The sequence below is a fragment of the Fonsecaea erecta genome (genome assembly GCF_001651985.1).
Source record: "Fonsecaea erecta strain CBS 125763 chromosome Unknown Scaff7, whole genome shotgun sequence".
NCBI lineage: Eukaryota > Fungi > Ascomycota > Eurotiomycetes > Chaetothyriales > Herpotrichiellaceae > Fonsecaea > Fonsecaea erecta.
Genome location: NW_017387250.1, coordinates 515,864 through 539,993, shown reverse-complemented (window position 1 = coordinate 539,993; position 24,130 = coordinate 515,864). Strand labels below are relative to the sequence as shown.

Genomic DNA, 24,130 nt, shown 5'->3' with positions numbered 1-24,130 from the left:
AAAGAATCCTCAACTGCGATCTTCACTCACTCCCTTGTCGTTTGTTTCTTCCCACTTTGTTTGAAAAACACCACACTCCTTTGAACACCTAACCCACGCCCTGTTTGCCGATTAATCATACGCAGCTCATCCTTTTCAAGGCCCAAGTTTCCGTCCCAGCAATCGACATTACCGATTCGAGCTCCCTGCGTCAACCAATTTAGGGCTCATCAGGAATGATGGTGGTTTGGATCTAACAGGAAACTCGTCCTCGCCCCCGGGGCTTCACCTACGATCACTGCACTGTTAAGTCTCTGACACAGTGAATATTCACCCCTCGTTTGCACTCGTTCCGTCTCCTACGTGCAGCAATTCAGTTCTGTTGCTCTCTCCTTTCGACATCCACCATGGCTGCCAACGATTACTACCAGCAGTCTTCTATGGCTCAATCGTCACAATCTGCCCGGCCGCAAAATGAACGACCACTCTCACACATCGCCTTTGCTTATAATCCCGAACACAGCTCCTCCGGCCTCGATCACTCACGTCTCTCTCAAACGTACAGCGCCAGACCTATGTCTAATTTCTATGAACCTCACGACCCTACGAGACAGTCTGTACATTCGGACTCGATACCGCTGAAGCACCAATCAAGAATTAATACGAATCAAGATGCGTCTGACTGGCGAAATCAGTCCACACAATATCCTCCTTCTCCCGACTCGAATTCCCCGCAGTTACTGCCAGATTCAAAAGGGAAGAGGAAGATAGAGGGATCCTTTGCAAATTTCTTCAAGGGAAAGATACCATGGGTTGTGTACACCCTGAGTTTGATACAGGTTACGGTTTTTGTTGTTGAGATAATTAAGAATTGTGAGTCCAGCCAACCTGAATCTCTGCTCTGTGTGCTGAATGATATACACAGCTATCATCACAGGATCCCCTATCATGATCAAACCGCAATTTAATCCCATGATCGGCCCTTCGACATATGTGCAGATTAATATGGGTGCTCGATTCGTGCCCTGCATGCGGACTACTCCTGGAGTGCAAGACAGCCCCGATCCTCCTACTTGGCCATGTCCTAATACCACTACATCTGATCCCAACTCAGCTAGCAACCACTGCGATCTCAAGGCCTTGTGTGGATTTTCTGGTTTCAGCGACGAGCATCCGAATCAATGGTTTCGATTCATCATCCCCATGTTTTTGCATGCTGGACTCGTTCATATTGCATTCAACTTGCTTTTGCAACTCACCATGGGCCGGGAAATGGAAAAAGCGATTGGAAGCATTCGATTTGCCATTGTGTACTTCAGCTCAGGCATTTTTGGTTTTGTCTTGGGTGGGAATTTTGCGGCCACCGCGATTGCGTCGACGGGAGCATCGGGATGTCTTTTCGGCATTCTCGCATTGGTTCTTCTGGACCTCATTTATGGATGGAATGAACGACGCCATCCTATCAAAGACTTAATGTGGATTATGGTGGACATCATCGTCTCTTTCGTTTTGGGACTGTTGCCCGGCCTCGACAACTTCTCTCACATCGGAGGCTTCCTGATGGGTCTTGCGGCGGGCATTTGCCTTCTCCATTCTCCCAATATCCTTCGCCAGCGCATCGACGAGTCTACCAGCCTCAACACGAGCCCCTACCGAAATGTTGGCTCAGATGCGGACGTGAGCATCAACCCCAAGGACCCGATGTTGACTCATTCATCGTCCTCGCCAATCGCTCCCAGAGCTGGACCGGCGGCGACGGCCACGCCAGCTAACGTGGCCGCTTTTGCAAAACAACCGGTTGGATTCTTCAAAGGACGGAAGCCCTTATGGTGGGCATGGTGGCTGTTTCGTTTGGGAGCGCTGATCGGCGTCCTGGTGGCATTCGTCGTGCTCTTGAACAACTTTTACAAGTACCGCGACACGTGCTCGTGGTGCAAGTATCTGAGTTGTCTGCCAATCAACAACTGGTGCGAAATTGGGAATTTGCAGCTGAGCAACGCGACGAGCAACTCGACGAATTTGACTCGGAGAGCAGCATTGTCGTTGTTCGATAGATGGGAGGCAGTGCGGCCCAATATGATATGAGACATGAAGTTGCTTTGAAGCAAGAATAAAAAAGGTCTCTCTGACTCAGCCGAGAATGCAAGAATATTTCAACCACTTATCTACCCAGTACAGTAGCAGTAATACGAGGCTATTCAAGAGGATCTGAACTCTTTGTTGTGCCCGGCACGCCCCTTTTCCCTTCTACAGACTGAATTGCTTCGGTTTGTCACTGTCCTTGTTGCGACGCGTCACCGTCCACAACCCGTCGACCTCGCTTTTCTCCCTTTGCCGCATGTCCCATACCTGCTCCAAGGAATTGTGGAGCTCCCGACCCTTGTAACTAACTAACTAGCCTTCCACCACGAAGTGACAGTCGTGTATGACCCCGCCGTTGACCTCCGGTACCAAATCCTGCGGACACGCGCTCATGATAACGATACAGCCGACCAGCGCTTCGAACACGACGTGCCCGCCCTTCTCACACACGGTCGGCTTGAAACTCACTGCCCCGCCGGCGGACGGGTTGCTCTCATGCAGCGGCTGCGGAAGAGGCGACACGGGGATGTTCATGAACAGATTGAGCGGGTCCGGCACGGTCGACGTCGGCGTGTTGAACGGCGCCGGGAGGGTGTAGCCGGGGGTGTCGCGAGCAAGGGCCATGCGTAGGTTGTCCGAGCAGTTGGCGTGGTACTGATCTGGGGCCACACCCAGCTGGTGGTACCGGTGGATATCGCACGCCGGGATCAGGGTGTCATGAATGCCGCCCGAGCTGTCGCTGATGAACTTCAGGATCCCCGTGCGCCGGTTCGTCGAAAGCGTGCACGGCGCGACGGGGCTCAGGCTCAGCAGCGCCGCCCTGGTGTGAGACATGGACAGGTAGTTCGTCAGCTCCTTGGGTGCAGCGTCCCCAGGGACTTCAAACGCCCAGAAGTCGATCACTTGGGAGCCATGGGTGTTTGTCACGGTCAATTTCTGCGACGGAGACAGAGGGACGGCCACGGATGCCCGGGCAGGGACGGTGTGGATGGTGTTGGGGGCATAGGGAGTGGGAAGAGGCATTTTCCTGAGGGACTTAGATAAACGGACGTGACAGCGCCAGAATAGGGATTTGGTTTGAAAGGACAACGACAGAGCTAGAAGGATGGGAAAGAGCTTGGTTATATTGAGGCTGGCCTCCATTGAGTGGAAGAAGCTGTACCTCGTACTCTCCGGTAACGAGGTCGTTGATCTCCGTTCCGTTCGGAGGAGGCTTAGAGGGTGAGAGCGGTTTCACCAGAAGCCAGGGACTTCCGCGTGTCATTTACGAGGCGAATACCATGACAGCTTACCGGTATTGGTGCAATGCGCCCGTGGTGAGAGCCATGAGCGCTGCTGAGGCTGGTCTGGGTGCTGGATGGCTCATTCATGGGAGTCTGGTATGTGCTGGGCTGGATACGCGAAAATGACGTCATTGGAAGCTTCATGTTCTGCGGGTTTGATCCGCCCAAGAGTTGCTGCGGAGGAGCATGCGGCCACGTTGTGTGTCTATCAAACCCGACAAATAATGGTACTTTACTCCTTGAACCTGAAACTCCTATGACGACCGTGGAACCCAATAACACAACCCACGAACCTTCTTTATTTTTGGGCCTCTTCCCCCCCATGATGCAGGTTAATCACACCAGCTAGGACCAGAACGACCTCCATGCGTCCTCGAGGACTTCGTTTCAACCTCAAAACCTACACGGACGCCTCCATGGCGAGCATCGAACCTCAAACTCCCCGGTCCAGTAAATTCCAGCCGTGGGACAAGGACGATGTGCCCATCATCGACTCGAGAGAGAGCTTTTCCGACGTCGTCTTCAAACTGTCCTCGTACATTGCCAAAGCCATCGACGCCGCCTACACCTACGAACAGCTTCGCACCACTAGCGCGGGACACCCCTTGAAACCTCTCATTGCGTATTTGAGCGAAGACTGTCACCACCCGGCAGTCGTGGCGGCATTGCTGGCTGCGAGGTATCTCTTCCACAACGCCGACGCGGACGCAGATAGCGGGTTGAACGAGTCGAGAGCCCTCGCCTGTGAGCTTGTGGCGTGGCAGTTCCTCACGTTCTTGTCTGAGAAGGAACTGATCGACTACCTTCTCTATGAACTGCCCCAGGATCCGGATGACAATACGCGGCGATCCTCCTCGGGCTCTGCAGATAACACCAATGGCACGAGGAGTAGCCGTCAACATGGTGAGGAGGATCACGCAGACGAAACTTCACCCCTCATGCATGCCCGGTTTGCTGAACATGGTGCGATTCTGCGCCCGCCTAAACGTGGCTCCTTCGATCACATGCCGGGTGCTGGCACATCAAGCACATTCCCGGGTGACGAGGATGCTGCATCACAAAGAGCCAACCTAGATGAATCTATGGCTGGTATGAACGCCCTGGAGATTGCCGCCATCGCCGACGCAAAGAAGTTCCTCTCGCAGAATTCCGTGCAGAAGATCGTCGAGGATATCTGGAATGGCGACGTGATCTTTTGGGAGAGTCTTTCCGTGCACGCCGTCAAAAAGCCCCGAGTGTACAACAAGCGTGTGGCCGATCCTTTTACCCGTCTGAGGGTGCCCAAGTATCAAAAGGCATTTCAAATCAGCTTCTTCCTCGCATTTCTGGCACTCTATTATGCTGTCCTGGTCGAGAGGGATCCAAGCCACATTACACCAACAGAAACAGTGTTATATATCTGGATTGCCGCTTTTGCCTATGACGAGTTGGGTGAGATCAAAGATGCAGGCCTCATGTTTTATCAGACGGACTTTTGGAGTTTGTGGGATATTGCTATCATCGGCGTCAGTGCGGCTTTTGCTATTACGCGTGTGTTCCCCTCTGAGATGTCCCCAATGTATGGAGCTGGCGAAGCTAACAGTTCACTCAGGTATTATTGGTCTCATCAGAGATAGCGACTATATCATCGATGTTGCATTTGATATCTTGTCCATGGTGGCACTGTTTCTTGTACCAAGGTGAGCATCAACGAAGAATAGATTTGCTATACTAGACATGCTCACATGGTCAGGATATTCTCGGTTATGAGCCTGAACCCATACTTTGGAAGCCTGGTAGGTCATGCGAGTCTGTTGTTGAAGGCAAACTGACAGCGTGCTGTGAAGATTCCAGTATTGAAAGAGATGGTACGTTTCTGCTCCGTCGCAGCAGAGCCTACACTAACGATCCCTCAGACAAAAGCTTTTTGCAAATTTCTGCCCGTTATTGTGGTGCTGTACCTTGGGTTTTTGACGACTTTCACGATGCTGGCGAGAGATCGGATGAGCCTCAACGAAATGTCATGGATGTTGATTAAAGTATTTTTTGGGTATGGTGATAACTCTGCATTTCAGGAACGCCACTGACCAGTGCGACAGCTCAAGCTACCTCGGGTTCGACATGGCTGTCAAGGTATGCAATCGTCTCCAGGACTGACTGAAGGGTCTCTCGACTGACGTGACCGGTTCAGATCTCGCCATTGTTTGGATATACTCTGATGTATGCACATGCCGCAACTTCCATTGCACCACCAGCAGACTCGAGCCTCGGTACAGCTCTGTCATCGTTAGGTGTCAATGGCAGACGTCCCGATTGGGATGAAAGAGGCAACCTTCGTACTGGATGGAACTCAAGGCTGACTTCATATCTATGCAGGCTGATTTTCGTCTGTTTAACCAACATTCTCCTCATCACATCATTGGTGTCTCTGGTATCCAATTCCCTGACAGAGGTGAGTTCAGTGGCGGTGGTTTCGTCCTCAGCCGCGGCCATCCTGCAACCCTTTTAAGCGCCTACAAGGATCGGACTAAAGAAGCGCCGTTCGCTAATTGGTCACTGTGAAAGGTCATGGCCCATGCAAGGGAGGAGTATCTCTTTCAATATTCGATCTATGTCCTCGAGAGCAGCACTTCCCGTCGGCTGACCTACTTCATGCCTCCACTCAACCTATTCCCACTGATCGTGCTGCGGCCACTTCGCCTCATCCTACCCTCGGAGGAAGTTCGTCGAATCCGCATCTTTGTCCTCAAAGCCACCCATGTTCCCTTTGTGGCGCTGATCTGGGCATACGAGAACTCTAGGACCTTGATCTCTGGTGCCCATCCCACCGTTTCTCGAGCCCCTCATTTCACTAGCCGTCCACTAAGTGCAGGCCGGCTCAGTCTCGAGGGGGCCCGGGATTTTGTCAAGTCGCCATCGACGCGGAGAGCGCTTAACGAGTCGTCTCTGACCATCACGCCAGATGTGGCTGCGTCCACCACCAAATCTGCCTTGAGTGCAGCTGACAGCGCACAATTGATCGCTCTGGTTCAAAAACTGAGCGAGCAGGTCGACGGGCTGGCCGCAATGGTCGCTGGTCAGCAGAAGGACTGACCTCCTGACATACCTCACTAGAACGGTGCACTAGTTGTGCGGAGTGCCCTTCACGTCGATCAAAAAGAACTTGCATGGGACAAGCTGCCTCACAAGCTGCGTCGATGCGACATTGCCGCGAATGGGGGAGCCCGGGTCGAGGCAACGGTCTCCCGAATTGCTCGCCGCTGAATGGCGAACCATTGTTTCTTCAAAGTCTAAGCAGCTAGTACTCCACTGTCGGCCTGCGAAGGAATGTGGGCAACTGAGAGTTTACGCCGCTGTCAAGTGCCGGCAGGGTCGCCCTTCCCAGGGTTATCATGATCTCATTGGAGCCGGATGGACCTGGCTCTGCAAATGCCCCTCTGGGCTAAGTCGCATCCTGCACAGGCCACCTATCGTGTTAATGTTGCCAATGCGCTAGATAGAAAGTCGAATTCAACCCGAAATTTCAAAGAAAGCCTGAGCGGCTGTCGATGCCGGGGTATATGCTCATGGGGTACATTGCCGATGCAAAAGGCGAAACCGTGGGCCCTCTGGAATGCAGGATACGACAATGGAGATGGCGCCATGGACTCAACAGTCACTTGATGCCCATCAGGTTGAATGCCATTCAAAACATCTGACATCCCCACGGGTGTGTCAGAGGTAGGATCTCTTTCCACAAGTCTCTTTGGACAGGTTTTTTCGTCTTTACAATGGATATGTTTGGTGCTCCATTTGTCAATTACGAGTTTCCTTCGTTTGATCCGGCATTTCTGTCACCCGAGCTGTCGGGCAATGTTCCAGCATACTTCGATCCGTCCTGCGCAGGCTCCTCCTCCATTGACAGCTCAGAGACATTGACTACCCCTTTCCATCTCTCCATTCCTGGTCGGGAGCCGTACGCCGCGGCCGCGTTCGGTATAGACGACAATGAGGTTGGGGATTTATGGGCCTCCAACTGCCATGAGTCAGGCACTTTTTCCCAGTCGTGGCAAGCGTGCTATGAATCTATAGAAGGGACAATCTTCCAGGCCGCACTGACACCCTCTGACATCTCTCACACCGCTTCGAACTTTGAGGCTTGGTCTCTGATAGGCCCCTCGGCCAGCTACTTTTCCCAGGCAAGTCCTCCAGCTTTACAGGATGAGACAGGCGGAAACAATTTGTCCACGATCAAATCAGGTGAGTTTCCATTGCGAATGCTTTGGGCGTTGTATGAGTGCTGCTGCGTCTAGCTTTTGTCTAGATCTGTGATGAGCGACATCCTAACTCACCGTATCGACTAGGATTTCCTGTACAATCAGACGATCAACCTGACAGAGAGCCCGAACCGACGCCACCAAATCCGCCGAAAGTAAAGAGGAAAAGAGTCAAAGGGCCTGTCGTTTGCCCTACATGCAGCAAGGCCTTCGACAAGCCATACCTCCTGCAAGGACACATGCGTGAGCACGGCGATCGATACCGTTGTCCGAGGTGTCAACAGACCTTTGCTCAGGCAGCCAACATCGCCATGCACATAAAAAAGCACGATGCTGGACCCTACGTGTGCCAAACCTGCACCAAGGAGTTCGTCAAACCGGCGTGCTACCGAAACCACATCAAGTGCCACAACGGAGACCGCCAGAAGAAAAAGTGCCCGAAAGAAGGTTGCGAAAAGACATACACGCTTGCAGGAGCCTTGAACCGGCACATCAGGTCGGTATGTGAATCACCTCCGACCAGTTTACATCTTGCTGCGCTTGCTCAATATTGGACTACATGGGCTAATTTGTGAACTCTGATAGCACTACGAGGACTATAAGTGTAGTGATTGTGGCAAGCTGTTCGGTCGGTCGGATTTGAGAGCCAGGTGAGTGCGCTGCCTCGCTCTTTATCACCGTTCTGGCACCTTGAAGTCGACCATGCCACCTCCTCTCTCCTTCTCAACGATAATGACGACCCCCTTTTTACACGTCCTAGACCCGAGCAAAGCTCACGGGCCTTGTGTAGTATTTTTACTAACCTCTTCTGCAGGCACCAAGCCAAGCACTGCGCGAATGCCCGGGCACGACGACAAGCCGAGGATTCGTTGGTGATGGGATTGCCACCTGCACAGCCGCAGCTATGCCAGATACATCATCAGGCCGATGAGCCCGTCCATGCACCTGTCCAGCTCAGCACAAGCACTGCGCTCGATCATGAATCACTACCCCGGCACCACCGTCTAGGTCTTGGTGTCGAGCACCATCAGAGCTCGGTCGCGGCCTCGACACCACTATCTAACCTTGCTGCAACAAGCCTCTGCGCTATCAATGGTCGATTAATCGAACATTTAACTCTAGACCATGAACTTCGCAATTTGGCCAGTAGGTCACGACATGATCTCTTGAACGGCCAGCCGCGGTGATAGACGAGAGGCGCACCTAGAACCTGCTTTACCGATTACACAGTGATGACGATTTTACGAATTTGACCCCTTTTTGTCTTGTCGGGTTTCTCGGATGGATATTAGTTTTCTTTATATGTGTCCGCGTCGGTTTTGTCGCGTGCTCACATCATCATTTGGACACGTGCGCGAAAGAGGATTCAGCTGCGCGAAGGGTTCGAGAAGAACGAAAGAACGAAGCAAGCAAGCAGACTAACTGCAACGTGAATAGGACCATCGTCCCATCGTGTTACATTTTCGGAGTCTTTTCCATGCTTGGGGGCACATTTGGTACCTACCTATCTACACTGCTGCATTCTCGATCAAGGATTATACATACATACATACATCATACATGCATACATGCATGCATACATACATGAATGGATGAATGCATGTCTGCATAGTCAGTCTATAGAACAATATCGTCGCCCCTAACACCGTGCCTATGCATTTTTCCCCGTCGACAGCGCGGGCTGTGCCTGCATACATGCATACTTACTTACTTATACCTACCTACCTGTCTTCCTGTGAAAGCAACCGCCTTGGGGTATGTTTCAGGCATGAGCCAGAAGTGCAGAAGGCGAATAATACACATAGATAGATACGCCGGTACGCAGTATGAGACAGGACACGACAGACAGGACTCGGTTGACATCCTGTAATTATTTCTCTTCTGAGAGGACCAACGAAACAGAAAACCAAGGGCGGTGTTGATCAAAAAATGATATGTGTCGCGGGGAGAGAGGGGGTCGATTTCATTCTCTCTCTCATATGTATGTACGTAACGTGGGCGGCGCCAGATAGCCCAGACATCCTTTGAGCCGTAACGGCAGCCCCAACCTGGCCTAAATCATGCTTCTAAGTAAGCCGTACGGTACATGCAATCAGACTCACTCTGCTCTACTCTGCTCTTGTAGGACAGGACAGATTGGAAGGACGACAAAGCCCCCGCGTCATAGCAAGACCCAGTCCAGACCCATTTCCGCCGCGGCGGCTTCGAGACCAGCTTGGACCTGTTTGTCTGCTTCTATGTCTTCCGGCGTTGTTCTCGGACTTTGAGCTTTCTTGTCTAGGGTCGATGACTGGAGTGGGAGCAGGTGCGGGTGGTGGGATGCCGATTGCGGTTGAACCATCCTCGCAATGAGAACTTTGATGTTCTCGTACCTCGGATCCACCGACTTGTTCGTCGCCGTCTTTCCCGTGAGACCTGGTGCTGCATTTCCACCTCGCGCTGATTCCCCTTGATCATCTTCCTTGTTTCCCTCCAACGACCGAGAGCCGTCAAGCGAAGAGCGGGTCTGGGTGGCAATCTCGCGGAGCCGTTTCAGCAGCTGAAAGTCGTCCCGCGCCATGGCGGCTCTGATGGAGCCGTGTGTCGACGGAAACGTGGAGAGCAGCGCCAGACCGAACCAGGCTTCTGCTTCGGCCTGGGAGAGGGATGGATGTGGTGATGGCGATTGCTGCTGTGGTTGCGAGTCGCTGGAGAGGCTCGTCGACTGGGTCAGTATCCAGCCTATTGTATCTGCGACAGTAGTACTTGCAGAAGTCGGTGTTTCTGGAGTTGATAGCGCGGGTGTTGTTGCCTGGGCCGGGAAGATGTATTGAAAGAGTGATTCAGCCTTTTCGTGATCGATGTGGCCTGGGCGGTCTTTTCCAGATGCAGTGGCGGACTGCATAGGATGTTGTCTGGACGGAAATAGCGTACGAACCACTTCAATTGACAGCCTTCCTACTTCAGCTTTCGTTTCCGGGTGGCTTGTCTTTTCAAAAATAGAAAATACCATAGCCATGAGGTTTGCGTCGGACGAATCTTTTCTATTGCATGCCAATTGAGGGAGATATTCAATACGCCCCTTTATCATCAGTCTCACGAGGGCGATGACGTCGCGTTGGATCTGAAGTCCGAGGGAATCGACTTCGCTCTTAGTTGAGCCAAGGAGTCGTGATACAGCTGACGCCATGTTGACTTCATGAAACGCATCTTGGCCCTCAGGACAGAGCGATAGCCGCATTGCGAGGCTGAGCGCGGGGAGAAGGACCTCCGACTCGGTGGTTTTGACGAATAACTCAGATAAGAAACGGGCGATATTTGGTGTGGACTTGATGAGTTGCTCGGCGCGTTCTTTAGAGACGATGCTGTTAGCGAGCAGCACGCAGATGCTGGCTGAGAGCCCAAGAGGCTTGTCCACATCCAGAAATGTGATGCAGTTGCGAATTAGGGGCGATTGGGACCCGGAAACGTGCTCATAGGTTTCAGTGGCTGATATACTGTAGACCATCTTGAGCATCGCTTTCCGGTAGGGCAGGAGGACTTGCTCTTCTTCGTCGGGATCGTCGATCTCGTCGCCTGAATCATCCGAAGGATAAGGTAAGTGGACCAAGTTCCAGATCATGCGGAAGTCTTCTGAAACGGCGCGGTGAGTGTCGGCTTGTGAGAGGAGGTTGAGGACGGCTTGACACATCGAAGCTCGGCAGTCGATGTCCTCGTTCGCAAGCTCGACGCCATGCGTCAACAATGAGTGAAGGATGTCCGCGGTGGTGTCGATGTCGACCAGGTCTCCCGTGGCATTCCCATTAGCCTTGTGAACGAAATTGTGTGTCCCATGGAGTGCTATCCGGCTAGCCATTTCAATCAGGTCGGTCAATGTCCCTATGGAGACCTTTCCAGAATCTTTGGCTCGGAGCAAAATCTCAAAGGACGTCAATTTCTCGTTCGACCAATATGTACCGAGTCTCTGCTCCGCGGCGTTGATGGTGGTGTCCGACTCTGCTTCCTCACCTTTTGCTTGAAGCGAGACCCATGGTTCGCCTGCCGCATTTCTCGCCGGTTCATCGTAGTCAACGCAGACATTATAGAGGGTCGGGATCACCAGGTCGCATTCTCTCCTCTCTCTGACCATTTCCAGCATTGTTTCGATGCCACTGCGTTCGACAATAATGGACCGATTGATATTATTGTCTGCGCAACAATTTGCAATAATTCTGAGGGCAGATCTTAACTGTTCGCTCGTTGTTGCTTGGGCCGTTCCGGAGATGACGCGCCTTACAACTTCAACAATACAGTCCGGAGGAGACCTCCCTCTCATCTCGTTGTCGTTGATCACACTACGCTGTTTAGCCTCGAGGCCGAATAGAGGTCGCCATAAAGGTACGTCTCGCGTTGAATCGGCAAGAGTGTTGAGGATGGCATTTTTGAATCCATCAGGTTGTCCTCTCTGGACCACCTCATCCACATGACAGATGAGAGCAGGCATTAGAGCCAAGACCGTCTGCTTCCCCTCGCTTGCTTTGGCAGAGGAGGATCTCAGTCCCGATATCAGGGCTGAATGTTGGCGGTTCAAAACCTCGTCACTGGACCAATATTGCTCCATCGCATCTGCAAGCCATAGACATGCTTCATGGAGCGTCAGGGGCGCCATTGCCATATCCAGCTCTAACAGTAGAATTGTTGGTTGAGCGTTTTGCAAGTTCAAATGGAAGCCAGACTCCTCCCGTCTGGTTCCAAGAAGGCCCAGTCAACGTTTGGGGAATTCGCCACGTTAGGTAGGGCCATAGGGGTCAAACATGACGCATGTCGGAGCTGAGGGCCACATGTAAATGTAACATGGATTCTGTTGAGGATAAGACTGTGTCTCAGTGACAGGCGAAGTTCCCACTAGATGGACGGCGAGGCTGAATGCCAAGGTGCTACGGCAGATCATGCGCCTGGACGCGCCACCAATGTACCTTGGCTCCTGACTGTCCTTTTCAACCACTGCCATTGCCAATATCCAACCCTTTGTCGACTCGAAAGCATCATACGCGTGGAAATCCAGGTCAAAGCCACTCAGACCCTCCCTCGAAACACCCTAGGCCAACTGCCTCTACCGAACTGATTTATTCACCGCCATGGGACGCGCTGCGCAAACAATCTCATTTGCATTGTTGATCTCCTCGGTCCGTGTTCTCTGTCCCCTGCTTCCGCCCCAACACCTGTCCAGGGAGCACTTTTTAATTCTTGTCATAGGCATACCTTTTACTGGCTCTTCCTCTCTTGACGGAAGATTCACCAGTGCCCTCCATCCTGCCAACAAAAATCCAAGTGGAAATCATTCCAGTTCTCCCTTGCTGGGCCGTTGTGAGTCTGGGCGCATATCTGCTGGGACGACTGGGTCTGGGCGTCCTACGATTCAATGACACAAAGGAAGCCTACACCGAACTGATGGGGCAACTTGATGAGGCAAGAAAAAGCTTGGACGCGAGGAAAATTCGATGGGACTGAACATGGGATACCATCGCGGTCTTCACGATAGATTCACCTCTAATGCCACGCTTACGGATAACATCCTGCCCTCTACTCTATACCAGAAGAGCAACGGTCATGCCAATAGAGCTCGAGTCATTTGACGCCGTGTGTTTGGGCGAGTTGGTCGTGCTCGTCAATGTCAGTGGCCTCCCAGGGATAGCAGATCCATACATCGGGAACGGTGACGGCTGCCAGATACCGATTCTCGTTGAGCATGTCTTCGGGGAGGTGTCCTTTCTTCTCCTTGTCCTTGTTATGCAGCACGAAGATGGAAAACTTTGTCTTCTCGGTTCTTCCTTGTTGTTGCCTCGCCAATTCCACGTCCTTTTCCAACTCCTTGACTGCATATTCTAGCGTGGTGCGCGTATCGTCAACTTCGTCAACGATCAAGACGCTCTTCCCAATCAAATTCTTCATCTCAAGTGAGGATAGATCCAGCCATTGTGTCCGCGTGACCTTTGTGCCTGGTGCCTCGACAGGGTCTGAGCCAGAGAGTTGTTCGTAGAGCGAAAGACCAATGGCCTGGATGGGGATATTCGGTGCACCGGGTCGCTTGAGGAATGATCTACTCGCCCACCGTGTCAGTTGGTGCTCACCTCTCCATTCAATCTCACAAGTCTTCAGCCTACCTCAGGATTCTCGCTGGCACATATCCGCCCCCTCCAATGGCAATCATAAGATTGGGTTGGAAGTCATTCAAAATCTTCTCGGCCGATGTCTGGCATAGTTTATGGATCTGATGACTTGCGTGAGCCCCTATGAGAGAGAATGCTGGCTTTGGCAATGGGGCTCATGCCATTCGGGCCTGCGACAGATTGAGACAAACCTCATTGTACGTCACGTAGACTTTTTCCACCATTTTGGCGGTTGCAGAACTCACGATTCAATAAGACTTTGAATAAGAAAGCCTGCCTGGTCAAAAGGGAAATGAAAGGAAGTCTGTTGCAGGTCGAAGTGGGAGTCACATCTTTTCTTCAGAACCCTTCCCACCCAACAAGACAGCGGGAGGCTCCCGAGCAAAAAAAGTTCGTGGCACCAATTTTCGCGCAGCCTGCGGTGAGGGAAGGCCCCCGCAGTTGCACAAAGGCGTTTCATGCGTCAATGTATGCCAAGACCCTTCGTGTACGGTGGAGCAGATGATTCCCGTGGTACAGTATCTGTTCGATCCTTTTCTTCTTCGATAGGCGGACCATATGAGTTCTTGGAATCAACAAGCATTCACCCCATCGCCCTATAACTCTTCATTCACATAGGCGAAGTACTAGGGATGAGAAGTCCGAGACCATCTGACAAAGCTTCCTACAGTCAGAAACCGCCTACCACCATCCCCACTCAGACCCTCGGGATGCGGCATTACAACGCCATTAGACCAATAAAACCAGACGACTATCCGCCAAAAATGGAACTCGGAGTCTGGAGGCTTATTCACCCTCTTGGTTCAAGACTGTTTCTAATTGGCAATGGTAATTAAGATCCGAGGAATGAATTGCTGGTGCTGGTCTGCCGTCAATATGACCTGTTCGTACTGGGAAGTTCTGAGGTGTGGGCGGCACTCAGGTTTATTAGCCAAGACGCGGGATGCAGTGCCGTGTTCTAGCCTCGGGCTCAACTGGTTGCATGTCTCAACGGTGGGAAGAAATACCTCCACACACTTACTGTTAGTATCCCCCTGAACTATCGTAGGCGCCTTGGTAGGCAATATAGTAGTCACTTGGACACTTTGTCATTCCGGTGGCGCAAGCAGGGACGGCGGAGCTCACGGACTACTTCAGCACTCGCTCGTATTCAATTGAGAGGTGTGACAGTGTCTCGCACGTTCTCCCCGCAAACGTGCCTTTTGATTTTCTCAACACTACCTGGGTCCCTACTGACTGCCCTCATCCCGGGTGAGACTTACCCTGCCGGAATCTGCGGACTTGTCGCTGGTGAAAAGTAGTCGTCTCTCCTCTGCGACCGGAGGGGCTTTAATGGTGTCCGTGGCCAACAGCACGCAAATCTGCGAAACCTGATAATGGGATCGAACAAGCCTTCTAAGGTTCTTTGGCTCGATGCAAAAACCCCAACAAACTTCAAGCCAACGGCCGACTTTGATCAGAAGAGCATCATTGCTATTCGAGCTCAGCAATATTCAACCAACAAGCGGGTGGAGGAGGCCTTCTCGCTGTTGAGTGACCTGGCGAACGATAGCCCACAGTCTCCACATGAACGAACTGCATCGTCGCCAGGCCATGGGGTGGTAAGTTCAATCCGACCCTGAAATATCGACAAGAACCCAGAGTGCTAAGACAGAATTCCTCCTGAACCACAGAGAAAAGTGCCTCCGAAGAGCCGTCCCTCAGAAGATACTCTTGAACAAGATGACGCCCAAAAATTCGCCGAGCGAAAGGTTTCCAAGAGGCGCCCCAGGCCGCAATTCCGTGTACGCCCAACAAGAGCAACACGGAGTTCGTTTGTTGGGAAGGGAGCCTCGCTGTCATTGCTGCTCCAAGGAGGAAACAGCGACCCGTTCTCTGCGACACCTATTTATCTGTCCGCGCTGGCAGGTCATGCGGTGTCAATAATTGAACCACTATCTTTGAGCACGATCTGGGCAGATGAAGTCGGGTCGGCTAATGCGGCCAGAGTTCTGAAGCCTGCGCATGGGGGAGTTTACCAGTTGTGCCTGAGCCATGAAGCAGTGATGCATGGCCTCCTTGCGTATTGCTGGTCGGTCATGGCTCGTCTGCATCTCCACAACAAGGAACAATATGAGGGGTACGCCCTTGACCATGAAACTCGAGGAATCCGGGGGCTGCAGCGACTGATAGCATCACGATCCACTGCAGGTGAGGATCCCGAGGTCCTGTCGCAGACCGTCTTGATGTTGTGCTGCTCGGCAGTATATCGGTCCGACCTTGATGCACTCTTTCTGCACCTGCAAGGACTGAAACAAATGATTCAGTCCATGGGAGGGGTTGGCAAACTCTCTTGGGTCAGAAAGGAGATCATAATCTACCTTGTTGTGCGAGTGGCAGCTAACACGGGCACGCGCAGCGTGCTCGAGGCTTCAACCTGGGATCCTGGGTGGTGGTGGAAAGATAGATTTGCTTCCGAAACCACGCTTGACGTGGCGACCGGTCGCAAGAAATCAACCCAGTTGCGCCCTGGCCGATCTTCCTCTTCCGCCTGGTTGCGAACGAACGACTTCCCCTGCATTTTCATGGTTCTGCGTGAACTGGTGGAGGTGGATAGTCTCAGAAAGCGTTTGGCTGATGGCGAACCAGACGAGATCAACAAGCTGTTCCGCTGGTCTTTCCTTCGGCGACAAGCTGTCAGAGCTCGAATCTGGGACTACTGGTGTGATCTAACAGAGCCGACCAAAGCTGTCGACCCGTGGCCGGGAAGTCCAAAGCCTACGACCGTGCACCGGGCATCTGTCGGGATGTGTCTGTGTCTCGCTCTGCACCTCTTCATGGCCTTCGGTCTGGAAGCATCACTCCTGGGGCAACCATGGGTCTCCACGACACAGATCTGGCACATTATGCTACTTCGATGCCTGCATAAGCTTGGATTTGAGAGTGATAAGATTGATCTGTCTCATCCGGGTGCATTGGATCTCTTGTGGGTGTACGGTATCGGGGCCGTTGTGGAGCAAATGTCCCTGACCCATGCCCTTCGAAAGCAGGCTAACTTTTGGATCCTTTATACTACTGACCAGGTCGACATCCGATGGTTTTCTGTTCGATTCGGAAATCTGGCTAGAAGGCTTGGCTACAGACAATATCGAGATGTGGTTGAGCTCTTTCAAACACACTTCGTCCACATATCATCCTTCCAGGACCCTATCCTGAGCAAGATATTCGACCTTGGCCTTTGAGACTACCTTCGAGGACGAGGACGGTTGGCCATGCACCGGTCGGATGACACAATACAATGCCAACGGGACCAACGGCATGCCTCTCACACGCGACGCTGGGCGCTTGGGGTTACTGCTGAAGAGACAAGTGACCAGAGATACGCAATCATGATCCACACTGGCCTGGTGGCTGAGTCTGTGTATGCCGGTTTGTGTAATGTAAGGCCGAATCTCAGGAGTATTGAGGTGATCCCGGATTCCGCAGCCTTCGCCTGCCTGACTATTCTGGCGCAAGCCGAGCACCAGCAAGTGGGTCTCGGGGAAAGAGCACATCGCAGTTGAATTTGCTCTCTTTCAAGACTTAAATCATCCTTTGAACAATAACTTGTGCTGGTTTCCGCCTTGGTGTGGATACATTGTCGCTGCCAGTCAGTCAGGCGATACTGAATATAACACTGAGGTATGGATAGCTTTGTCGAGGCGTTAGAGTTCTCGGCCACTCGCTGATAGGGAACTTGCCAAGGCATCGAATCTCTTGTCAAGGACATGGTCAGAAATACTCTCAAGCTATGGTTACCGTGCCATGCCGACACTCTAGCTCAGGGCTTGCTGACTTCCAGCTGGTCGAGGCCGTCCACTTCGTCCGCGAACTCTAGGTTGTCGAATGCTTTGTCCGCGTCGGCTTTGATGAGTTCGACCATGCCCTGCCACACGTTAGCCACAACCCTAACGACCGAGTGCTTAGTGCTAACCTCAGGCATGATTGGCTTGCCGAAGTGGTTGGTGACATATCGGAAAGGCATCTGCGTAAACTCGTGCTCATCCACTTTTAGCTCTGGAAAGTCGACATGAGGGATCTTGTCGAGCGGAACTAAAGTAAAATGTCAACACGAAAGCCCATGCCGCACATATCCTTCACCACCTCTCACTTTGATCAAGAATGACCATCCGCGTCACTCTGACAGCCGTATCTGTTGTCATCTGTACCGGACCCAGGCGGCGGCCGGAAAAGCCTTTTTTGCGCAGCTCGCTGGTGCGGTCTAGGTGCATTAGATAACCATACGCAGAAAGACAATACATGGCTAGCTACCTCGCGGAGGATCATCGCCTGGAAATGTCGGTCAGAAATCAAGCGTCCTAGACCGGCGGTACAAAATTCTCCATACCTAATATACCACCAAACAGAAAGACGTCAAAATCAGCAGCATCGGCAGGATGCAGTTCCTGCGTGGCCGACGGATCAAGCAGGCAGATCCTGTCTTTCTTCCCGGAAAAGTAGACCTCAACGCTGTCGGGCCTAGACTCTGCACCCAATGCTACCAAGTTCTTCAGGTCTTGTGATTCGAGGAGAGACTGGGGCAGGGAAGACAGGATGAAATGGCATCCAGCTTGCTGAGATTCCTGTGCAATCGCCTTGTATTCCAGCGCGGACCAAGGGCCAAGCTCTGGGTCGAGATGTTCAACGACAAAGGTGTATTTGTTCTGGGCCATGACTCCACCCTTTCACATGAATTAGACGAGTGAGCAGCGTCAAACCACCATGGATGTTGGTGTCCAAAACAAAAACAAAAAACCATGAATTGGTTTCTACCGGTCACGTGTTGCTATGGAGCCGGAGGCACAGTGGGGATATTTCGGGGAAACTTTAGCATCCGAAGTCTTGGCATGTTGCTAGCCTGAACCAGCCAAAGCCGCCAAGACGAGGGTGATTGGCGGCGACATTTCATCATTGCTAACTCAACTTGTATGCAGCCAGTTCCGCACCCTGACCCTCTCCTCCATCCTGCAACCTCCATTTCCAAGCGTCAGCTTCTAGAAATCTCCAACTGCCAAACAATCGAGACCGTCTCGCCCTGGTCGACTGTTTTCCGCCATTCCCCAGACGAGTCCTCCATGCTCTATCTGGAAACCTAGTCTACGGCGACTTTCCCAGAAACCCCACCTTCACACACCCATACAAACTACTAGTCACCCACTCCTCTGCTCACCAACCCAAACCCAACCGCAGTTCTCCTCCATTGGCAAACCTGTGACACTTTTCTGCAGTCCTTCTCCTACAAACTTTCTGGCTCACACGAATCTACGGAAACATAAGCCGTCACCTCGTCCGTAACATTGCTCGCCATTGTTCTCAGCTGAAACGACAACAAAGGCGCTCGGACCCTCCCCCTGTACCCCTCCGGCATCATCCCTCTTAACTTGATCACGAAACCTCACGAGATTGCTACCACCGACTTTATCCGTTCTGAGACCTTCTCTACCTCCTCGAGTACATCCTCTCAAAAACGACCTCCCACGGACTCGGTTTCAGCAAAGACACTCTAGGAGTTCGAGCGATCGTACCTTCTTGTTGGCACTTGCTTCAGCAGGGATTGCTCCCTCCTACCAGATAAAAGTATCGCTGTCAACATACTCCACAGAGCATAATTCGAGGCTCAATACCCGCAAGAAGGGCTTGCAATCATGAATCCGCATCAGAAAAATAAGATTGACATCAGCGTAAGGCACACTACACTCAATCCAGATTGTTGGGAGCCGCCAGGACTGACTGTGTACGTCCTGTTTTAGAAATTGTCGGCAGATGAGCAACGTCTGTTCAGACTCTATGGCAAACTTCCAAACAAGAAAGACCTCTTGCAGAACAAGTTGAAGGTAGGAATCTCTTTCCTCCTCAACCAAACAACAGCATTCTGATTGAGTACAACTGCAGGAACGCAAGTACTTCGACTCTGGCGACTACGCACTTTCCAAAGCTGGCAAGGCCTCGGACACTGGCGTTACCACGATCGGTACCGAACACCCCAAAGCCGAAGAGATTCCGCATATGTCTCCGCTCACCCATACCATTTCGCGCTCCGACTCCATTGCCCCAGGGACACCAGGCGCCCTTGCTACTTCTCCGGACAGCTTGGGCCATACTACACAACTGCCACCCATTCGCGGTGGAGGGCCGGGCGGGATACATAGGGGCAGTATCAACGGGATTCCCGGCGGCGGTTTGCCTGGCGCGACAAGCAGGAGCCCGATAAAGGAGAGCAGTTTCCTGGCGCGAAGTGCGAGCATGGATGAGCATGACGAGTCCTCTGAGCAAAGCCAGGAGAACATGATGGAGGGTAGTGTCAGTCCACCGGTGCAGAAGGCAGGGATTCCGATCCGGAGATGATGTGCAGAGGAGGTCGCATCATGTTTACGAGTGGAAATGTCGCGATGAACGTGGGTGAGCACAAACATCTTGCCACACTGGCTCTATGGTGAGTTGACGAGCGCCATGCAGCGAGAAGGATATGTGGAGAAGCGACAAATGGTAACGACACTACGCTACGTGGATGGTCCAAAAGGTATCGGCTTCACTCACTCCGTCGATCGATCAATCGGCCAGCCAACATGAGATTACAGCTCCCGTCGCCCCTTGAACTGGGTACGAGAACACAATGCTTACATCCAATATGGCAGCCAACGACCCGAAGTGCAACACCAACACCAAGTCCTCAACAGTCCTTACGGAACCCGACTTTACCGGGATCTTTTGCTACTCTGTGTTCGTTTAAGGCTTGCTTTTGACTGCGGCAGACTGCCCACTTCAAAGTCTATGTACGGTATCTTTGTCTTTTATTATCGGCTATGGAGACCGGGAGGCTGAGAGAAAATGCGCCGCCGGGAGGCATCTTTTGAAAGCCAGCAAAAAAGAGAAACCAAAACCACAAAGCAAAAAAGAAGTGCGAGGGTACCAAGAAACTATCTAGGTACCCCACATGTACGGACGGGAGGATGCGAGTCCCTAGCACACGACACTCGGTGTATTCCCTTTTTATGGAGCTTTTAGTCAAATTCCACAAATCTTGAACGTCCGTTTTCTTTCTTTTATTCCTCTTCGTTGTGCACGACTGTGTGTATGTATGTAGTATGTTCTTCTGAACGCTCGGCTCCTTGATGTGCAAATATTGGGCCCTGTCACCAGTCATGTGTTAGTCAAACGAGGAAAATGGAACCCACCTGCTTCTTCCCTTCTGCTCTCGGGCCTTTGCTTGTCCAGGATACAGACTGTATCAAGTACTGCACGCCGACGCCGCGCCCCAGTTTGGATCCGTGACTTGACCGACAACGGTTTGAGCGAGATTGGGTCTCATGGCATTTTTGATATGGTTCGTAGCGTAGATTATGCAGAGGAATGAATTTGCTGTTACTATTCTCAATCGTCCAACCATCATCCAATCGCCCATTCTGCTTCTGTCTTCCGTTCCAACATCGGTCATCTCGCTCAGGCCAGGGTGGTAGCTAGCCACCCGTTCTCCTGACAGACTTTCCTTTAACTGGGTTTGTCTTGTGCCGTATTCGTTCTCCAGCTTTTTCCATGTCATTGCAGCTTCCCTCCTCCTTTCGAGAGACTCTTGAACTTGGCTCCCGCAAGACCACCCACCCTAGATATGCTCAAGCCCATCGTGCGATCCGGGACCTCAAAGGCTCCTCATCGAATAACCCATTCCACCTCGATTTCTAGCCGAGCCATGAAACTCCCCGTCATTTTGCAGACATACCTTTACCTTTTTCCACCTTGTCCTTTCTCCAGAGAGCCAACGATGTGGCCAACGCATTTGGCGTTCGCGGTGTGACATCAACATGTCCATCCCATCGGGATTTTGTGGAAACCGGGTGAACCGATCGTCGCAGCTGGGAGCTCTGGTTCCTGAATACCTTGCAGATGTACCCACCCCTGGCTACGCTGGCCTTCGAGTAAAACTGTTCCAGATGTGCTCGGAGCCACGCTTCCTTTTTTTGATACATTGGTCCCTGTGATGAATTTGCACCATTGCTCGAACTCCTCCTCCCTAGTTCAGTCAACTTTCCAGTGATCGCCATTCATGTCGTCTTCTTTGCCTAACCACAACTCGATAGCGTAAAGGGACATGGTCCCTACCAAGTTGACCCATTTCCATAAGTTGCCATTCATGACGGGTTGGCCGTTGCCGCTCCACCAAGCACCAATAGTTTCCGTAAGACCTGGCGCATATCCTCCCATGGTTGTGGCAAAGTGCTGCATCAGGAGACTCGTGTAGACCGCGATGAGAATGCTGGGAGAAAACCAGGAGAGAAAGGCGAGAAACTGATTCGCTGCATTAGAATCTTCAAGAGATGGCTCCATACTTAGACCGCTGGCACCGCTTTCATTGATCGCCGGAATGATGCGAGTGGAAGAATAAAAGACAAAGAGTCGATAACCGAGAGAGATTAGCACCGATGGTGTGACCGCCTTGAAAGCTGCTGCGACAAAGTCCAGTGCGTTGACGAGAGCGCCTGGAAGAGATGACAGTGCTGCCATGAGAGCTGTGTAAGAGGACATGATGATCGGTGGGAACGGTGGGAAATCTGGTGCCGAGCTAGCCATTCCAGCTTCTGCATGGGGGACGTTGGGCTTGTAGTCTGTGAAAATTTGATAGATGCACAAGACAATGTAGGCGAAAAGCAGAGATGACTCCGTTGCCGTGCCGCGACCAGAAACCACCCCGTAGGCGCAAAGGAATATAGCCGACGCAATCGCAATGCCAATGAGAGTCGAGTCGAGATTTGAGATGTCCGGAAACTGCAGAACTCGCCAAAGAAAATAGACCGAACTTGACACGACTCCTGCCGAGGTCGCGAGCAGAGTAAGAAGCCAGGCATCGCTCCATTCACTTCTGTTGACCAGCCAGCGTGAGAATTGCCCAATGGCTTGTATGACGAGGAGACTGCAGAAGCCCTCGAGAAGTTGAAAGACGGGCGACGACCATCGCAACATAACATCCCATGCGCCGAGGGTCACATTCTCCAACAGACCTTCTCTTCCAAAGACAGCCAGCCAGAGCGAGGGACCAGGTTTGATGAAATCCTTGCTTGTACGGAATGTCCGCTCCACCCACCCCGAGCTATTGTCTGCATCGACTGAGAATCTCCCGAGAGCCCAGATGCACAAGACTGGCAGGACGAGCAATTGTAGCCCCCGCAGGATGTTGACTATGGCCCTCCTAAAACCTGGCTCATCCGGCGTCGAGATTCGGAGCAAGGACAGGCAGAAGTAGAAGGACGCGATGGACAGGGAGAAGGCGAGACCGGCGTCGCGTCCACCGACGTCAAAGGTGAGAGGAATCAATACAATAATGAGCGTGAGGAAGAGGAGGGCGGAAAGGGCGCGGAAGAACATTCGGTCGGCTGGTGGGGATGAGGCGAGACGAGGGGTTCGGCGTTCAGAACGAGGAGTTGAGGTACAGCTAACACGGCGGTACCTTCAGTGACATAGACTGCGTCCGACGACTGTTGGTCGGTCAGCCTGGCTCTGGAACCTTGGAGGGGTTGCTCGCTCTGCTAGACAGGTTTTGAGGGATTCGCGGTTGAGTCGACGTCCGGGCTTTCACATGTCATTCCGATGGGCGACACAGAGAATTTATTTCGGCCTTGGTAAACCGCGGGTCGGTTTGAGGGAATGAATGTGAAGAGAAGGGAGAGAGAGTAGTGAGAGAAATTGAGGTGGAAAGAGGATGTCGCGTGCACCGACGCGGGCTTTGAATTCAGGGAAGCAGGCCAGGCAAGGACGCACCGCACCCAAGCAAGATTTGAAGAGACAGAGTTGAGCGAACCACCGTTAGGTGCCAGGACCAGGGCGTGAACGAGAACGTGAACAGCTTAAAACAGGCCTCTTTGGTGGACCGTTGCTCGAGTTGTTTTTTTTGCTCCCCTGCTTAGCAGCTCTGCAATCTTGAGAATTTATTGCTACACACCAGACCTTCGCTTGAGCAGTCTCGCTCACCGCAAGATCCGGATTGGTAGTTATCCTCGTAGTGAGTATATTCCATTAACTAATTGGACCCCACTGCGATGCGGCGGTAACGACAAACGCAGTTAGGGTCGGGCTCCATCGACCCCCGCCTCAGACCGTTCATGTGAGGATTGAAGAGACCTTGATATACGGGCTACCTGCAACAGGAGCATGGGAGCAGAGTCCATTGAAGCACCAGCATCGTTGGCGGCGGTGTAAAAGGGAAATGTGAAAGGCCAGATTGTTCCCTTGCAGCGAAGCACGGCCATCGCAGCCTATTCGGATGATTGGCCACGGATTTCGGTAGAACAATAATCCGGATCAACATTCCCCCAGATTTTTTGGCTGCGCAGAGCAAAGAAAAACGGCTGTTCAGGCCTGTTCACACGTTGATCTCTGCCCCCTCTGCTCACTGCTCACTGCTAACTTGTGTATG

General features: G+C 52.2%; 10 protein-coding genes across 10 annotated transcripts; 5 read left to right on the top strand and 5 right to left on the bottom strand.

The window, feature by feature from the left end:
* Positions 1 to 386: 386 nt before the first annotated feature.
* AYL99_08049 (hypothetical protein) lies at positions 387 to 2,064 on the top strand (the record flags this gene model as incomplete). The annotated part of the gene is made up of 2 exons (XM_018839557.1): positions 387 to 852; positions 905 to 2,064. The coding sequence occupies 2 exons, from the start codon at positions 387 to 389 to the stop codon at positions 2,062 to 2,064; spliced, it is 1,626 nt and encodes a 541-aa protein (XP_018690678.1).
* A 309-nt stretch (positions 2,065 to 2,373) lies between these two features.
* AYL99_08048 (hypothetical protein) lies at positions 2,374 to 3,084 on the bottom strand (the record flags this gene model as incomplete). Its single annotated transcript, XM_018839556.1, has 1 exon — positions 2,374 to 3,084. One exon carries the CDS (start codon positions 3,082 to 3,084, stop codon positions 2,374 to 2,376), a length of 711 nt encoding a protein of 236 aa, XP_018690677.1.
* Positions 3,085 to 3,709: 625 nt separating this feature from the next.
* On the top strand, positions 3,710 to 6,416 carry AYL99_08047 (hypothetical protein; the record flags this gene model as incomplete). The annotated part of the gene is made up of 9 exons (XM_018839555.1): positions 3,710 to 4,874; positions 4,936 to 5,023; positions 5,077 to 5,119; positions 5,171 to 5,191; positions 5,240 to 5,373; positions 5,423 to 5,456; positions 5,515 to 5,609; positions 5,700 to 5,775; positions 5,889 to 6,416. 9 exons carry the CDS (start codon positions 3,710 to 3,712, stop codon positions 6,414 to 6,416), a joined length of 2,184 nt encoding a protein of 727 aa, XP_018690676.1.
* Positions 6,417 to 7,093: 677 nt separating this feature from the next.
* AYL99_08046 (hypothetical protein) lies at positions 7,094 to 8,766 on the top strand (the record flags this gene model as incomplete). Its single annotated transcript, XM_018839554.1, has 4 exons — positions 7,094 to 7,562; positions 7,667 to 8,079; positions 8,165 to 8,229; positions 8,394 to 8,766. 4 exons carry the CDS (start codon positions 7,094 to 7,096, stop codon positions 8,764 to 8,766), a joined length of 1,320 nt encoding a protein of 439 aa, XP_018690675.1.
* Positions 8,767 to 9,740: 974 nt separating this feature from the next.
* On the bottom strand, positions 9,741 to 12,206 carry AYL99_08045 (hypothetical protein; the record flags this gene model as incomplete). Its single annotated transcript, XM_018839553.1, has 1 exon — positions 9,741 to 12,206. One exon carries the CDS (start codon positions 12,204 to 12,206, stop codon positions 9,741 to 9,743), a length of 2,466 nt encoding a protein of 821 aa, XP_018690674.1.
* Positions 12,207 to 13,165: 959 nt separating this feature from the next.
* On the bottom strand, positions 13,166 to 13,931 carry AYL99_08044 (hypothetical protein; the record flags this gene model as incomplete). Its single annotated transcript, XM_018839552.1, has 3 exons — positions 13,166 to 13,637; positions 13,702 to 13,808; positions 13,899 to 13,931. 3 exons carry the CDS (start codon positions 13,929 to 13,931, stop codon positions 13,166 to 13,168), a joined length of 612 nt encoding a protein of 203 aa, XP_018690673.1.
* A 1,152-nt stretch (positions 13,932 to 15,083) lies between these two features.
* AYL99_08043 (hypothetical protein) lies at positions 15,084 to 16,928 on the top strand (the record flags this gene model as incomplete). The annotated part of the gene is made up of 2 exons (XM_018839551.1): positions 15,084 to 15,308; positions 15,381 to 16,928. 2 exons carry the CDS (start codon positions 15,084 to 15,086, stop codon positions 16,926 to 16,928), a joined length of 1,773 nt encoding a protein of 590 aa, XP_018690672.1.
* A 578-nt stretch (positions 16,929 to 17,506) lies between these two features.
* On the bottom strand, positions 17,507 to 18,398 carry AYL99_08042 (hypothetical protein; the record flags this gene model as incomplete). Its single annotated transcript, XM_018839550.1, has 5 exons — positions 17,507 to 17,611; positions 17,660 to 17,778; positions 17,837 to 17,947; positions 17,998 to 18,015; positions 18,074 to 18,398. 5 exons carry the CDS (start codon positions 18,396 to 18,398, stop codon positions 17,507 to 17,509), a joined length of 678 nt encoding a protein of 225 aa, XP_018690671.1.
* A 972-nt stretch (positions 18,399 to 19,370) lies between these two features.
* On the top strand, positions 19,371 to 20,070 carry AYL99_08041 (hypothetical protein; the record flags this gene model as incomplete). Its single annotated transcript, XM_018839549.1, has 3 exons — positions 19,371 to 19,406; positions 19,476 to 19,559; positions 19,618 to 20,070. The coding sequence occupies 3 exons, from the start codon at positions 19,371 to 19,373 to the stop codon at positions 20,068 to 20,070; spliced, it is 573 nt and encodes a 190-aa protein (XP_018690670.1).
* Positions 20,071 to 21,738: 1,668 nt separating this feature from the next.
* Positions 21,739 to 23,082, bottom strand: AYL99_08040 (hypothetical protein; the record flags this gene model as incomplete). Its single annotated transcript, XM_018839548.1, has 1 exon — positions 21,739 to 23,082. The coding sequence occupies one exon, from the start codon at positions 23,080 to 23,082 to the stop codon at positions 21,739 to 21,741; it is 1,344 nt and encodes a 447-aa protein (XP_018690669.1).
* Between the last annotated feature and the right edge of the window lie 1,048 nt (positions 23,083 to 24,130).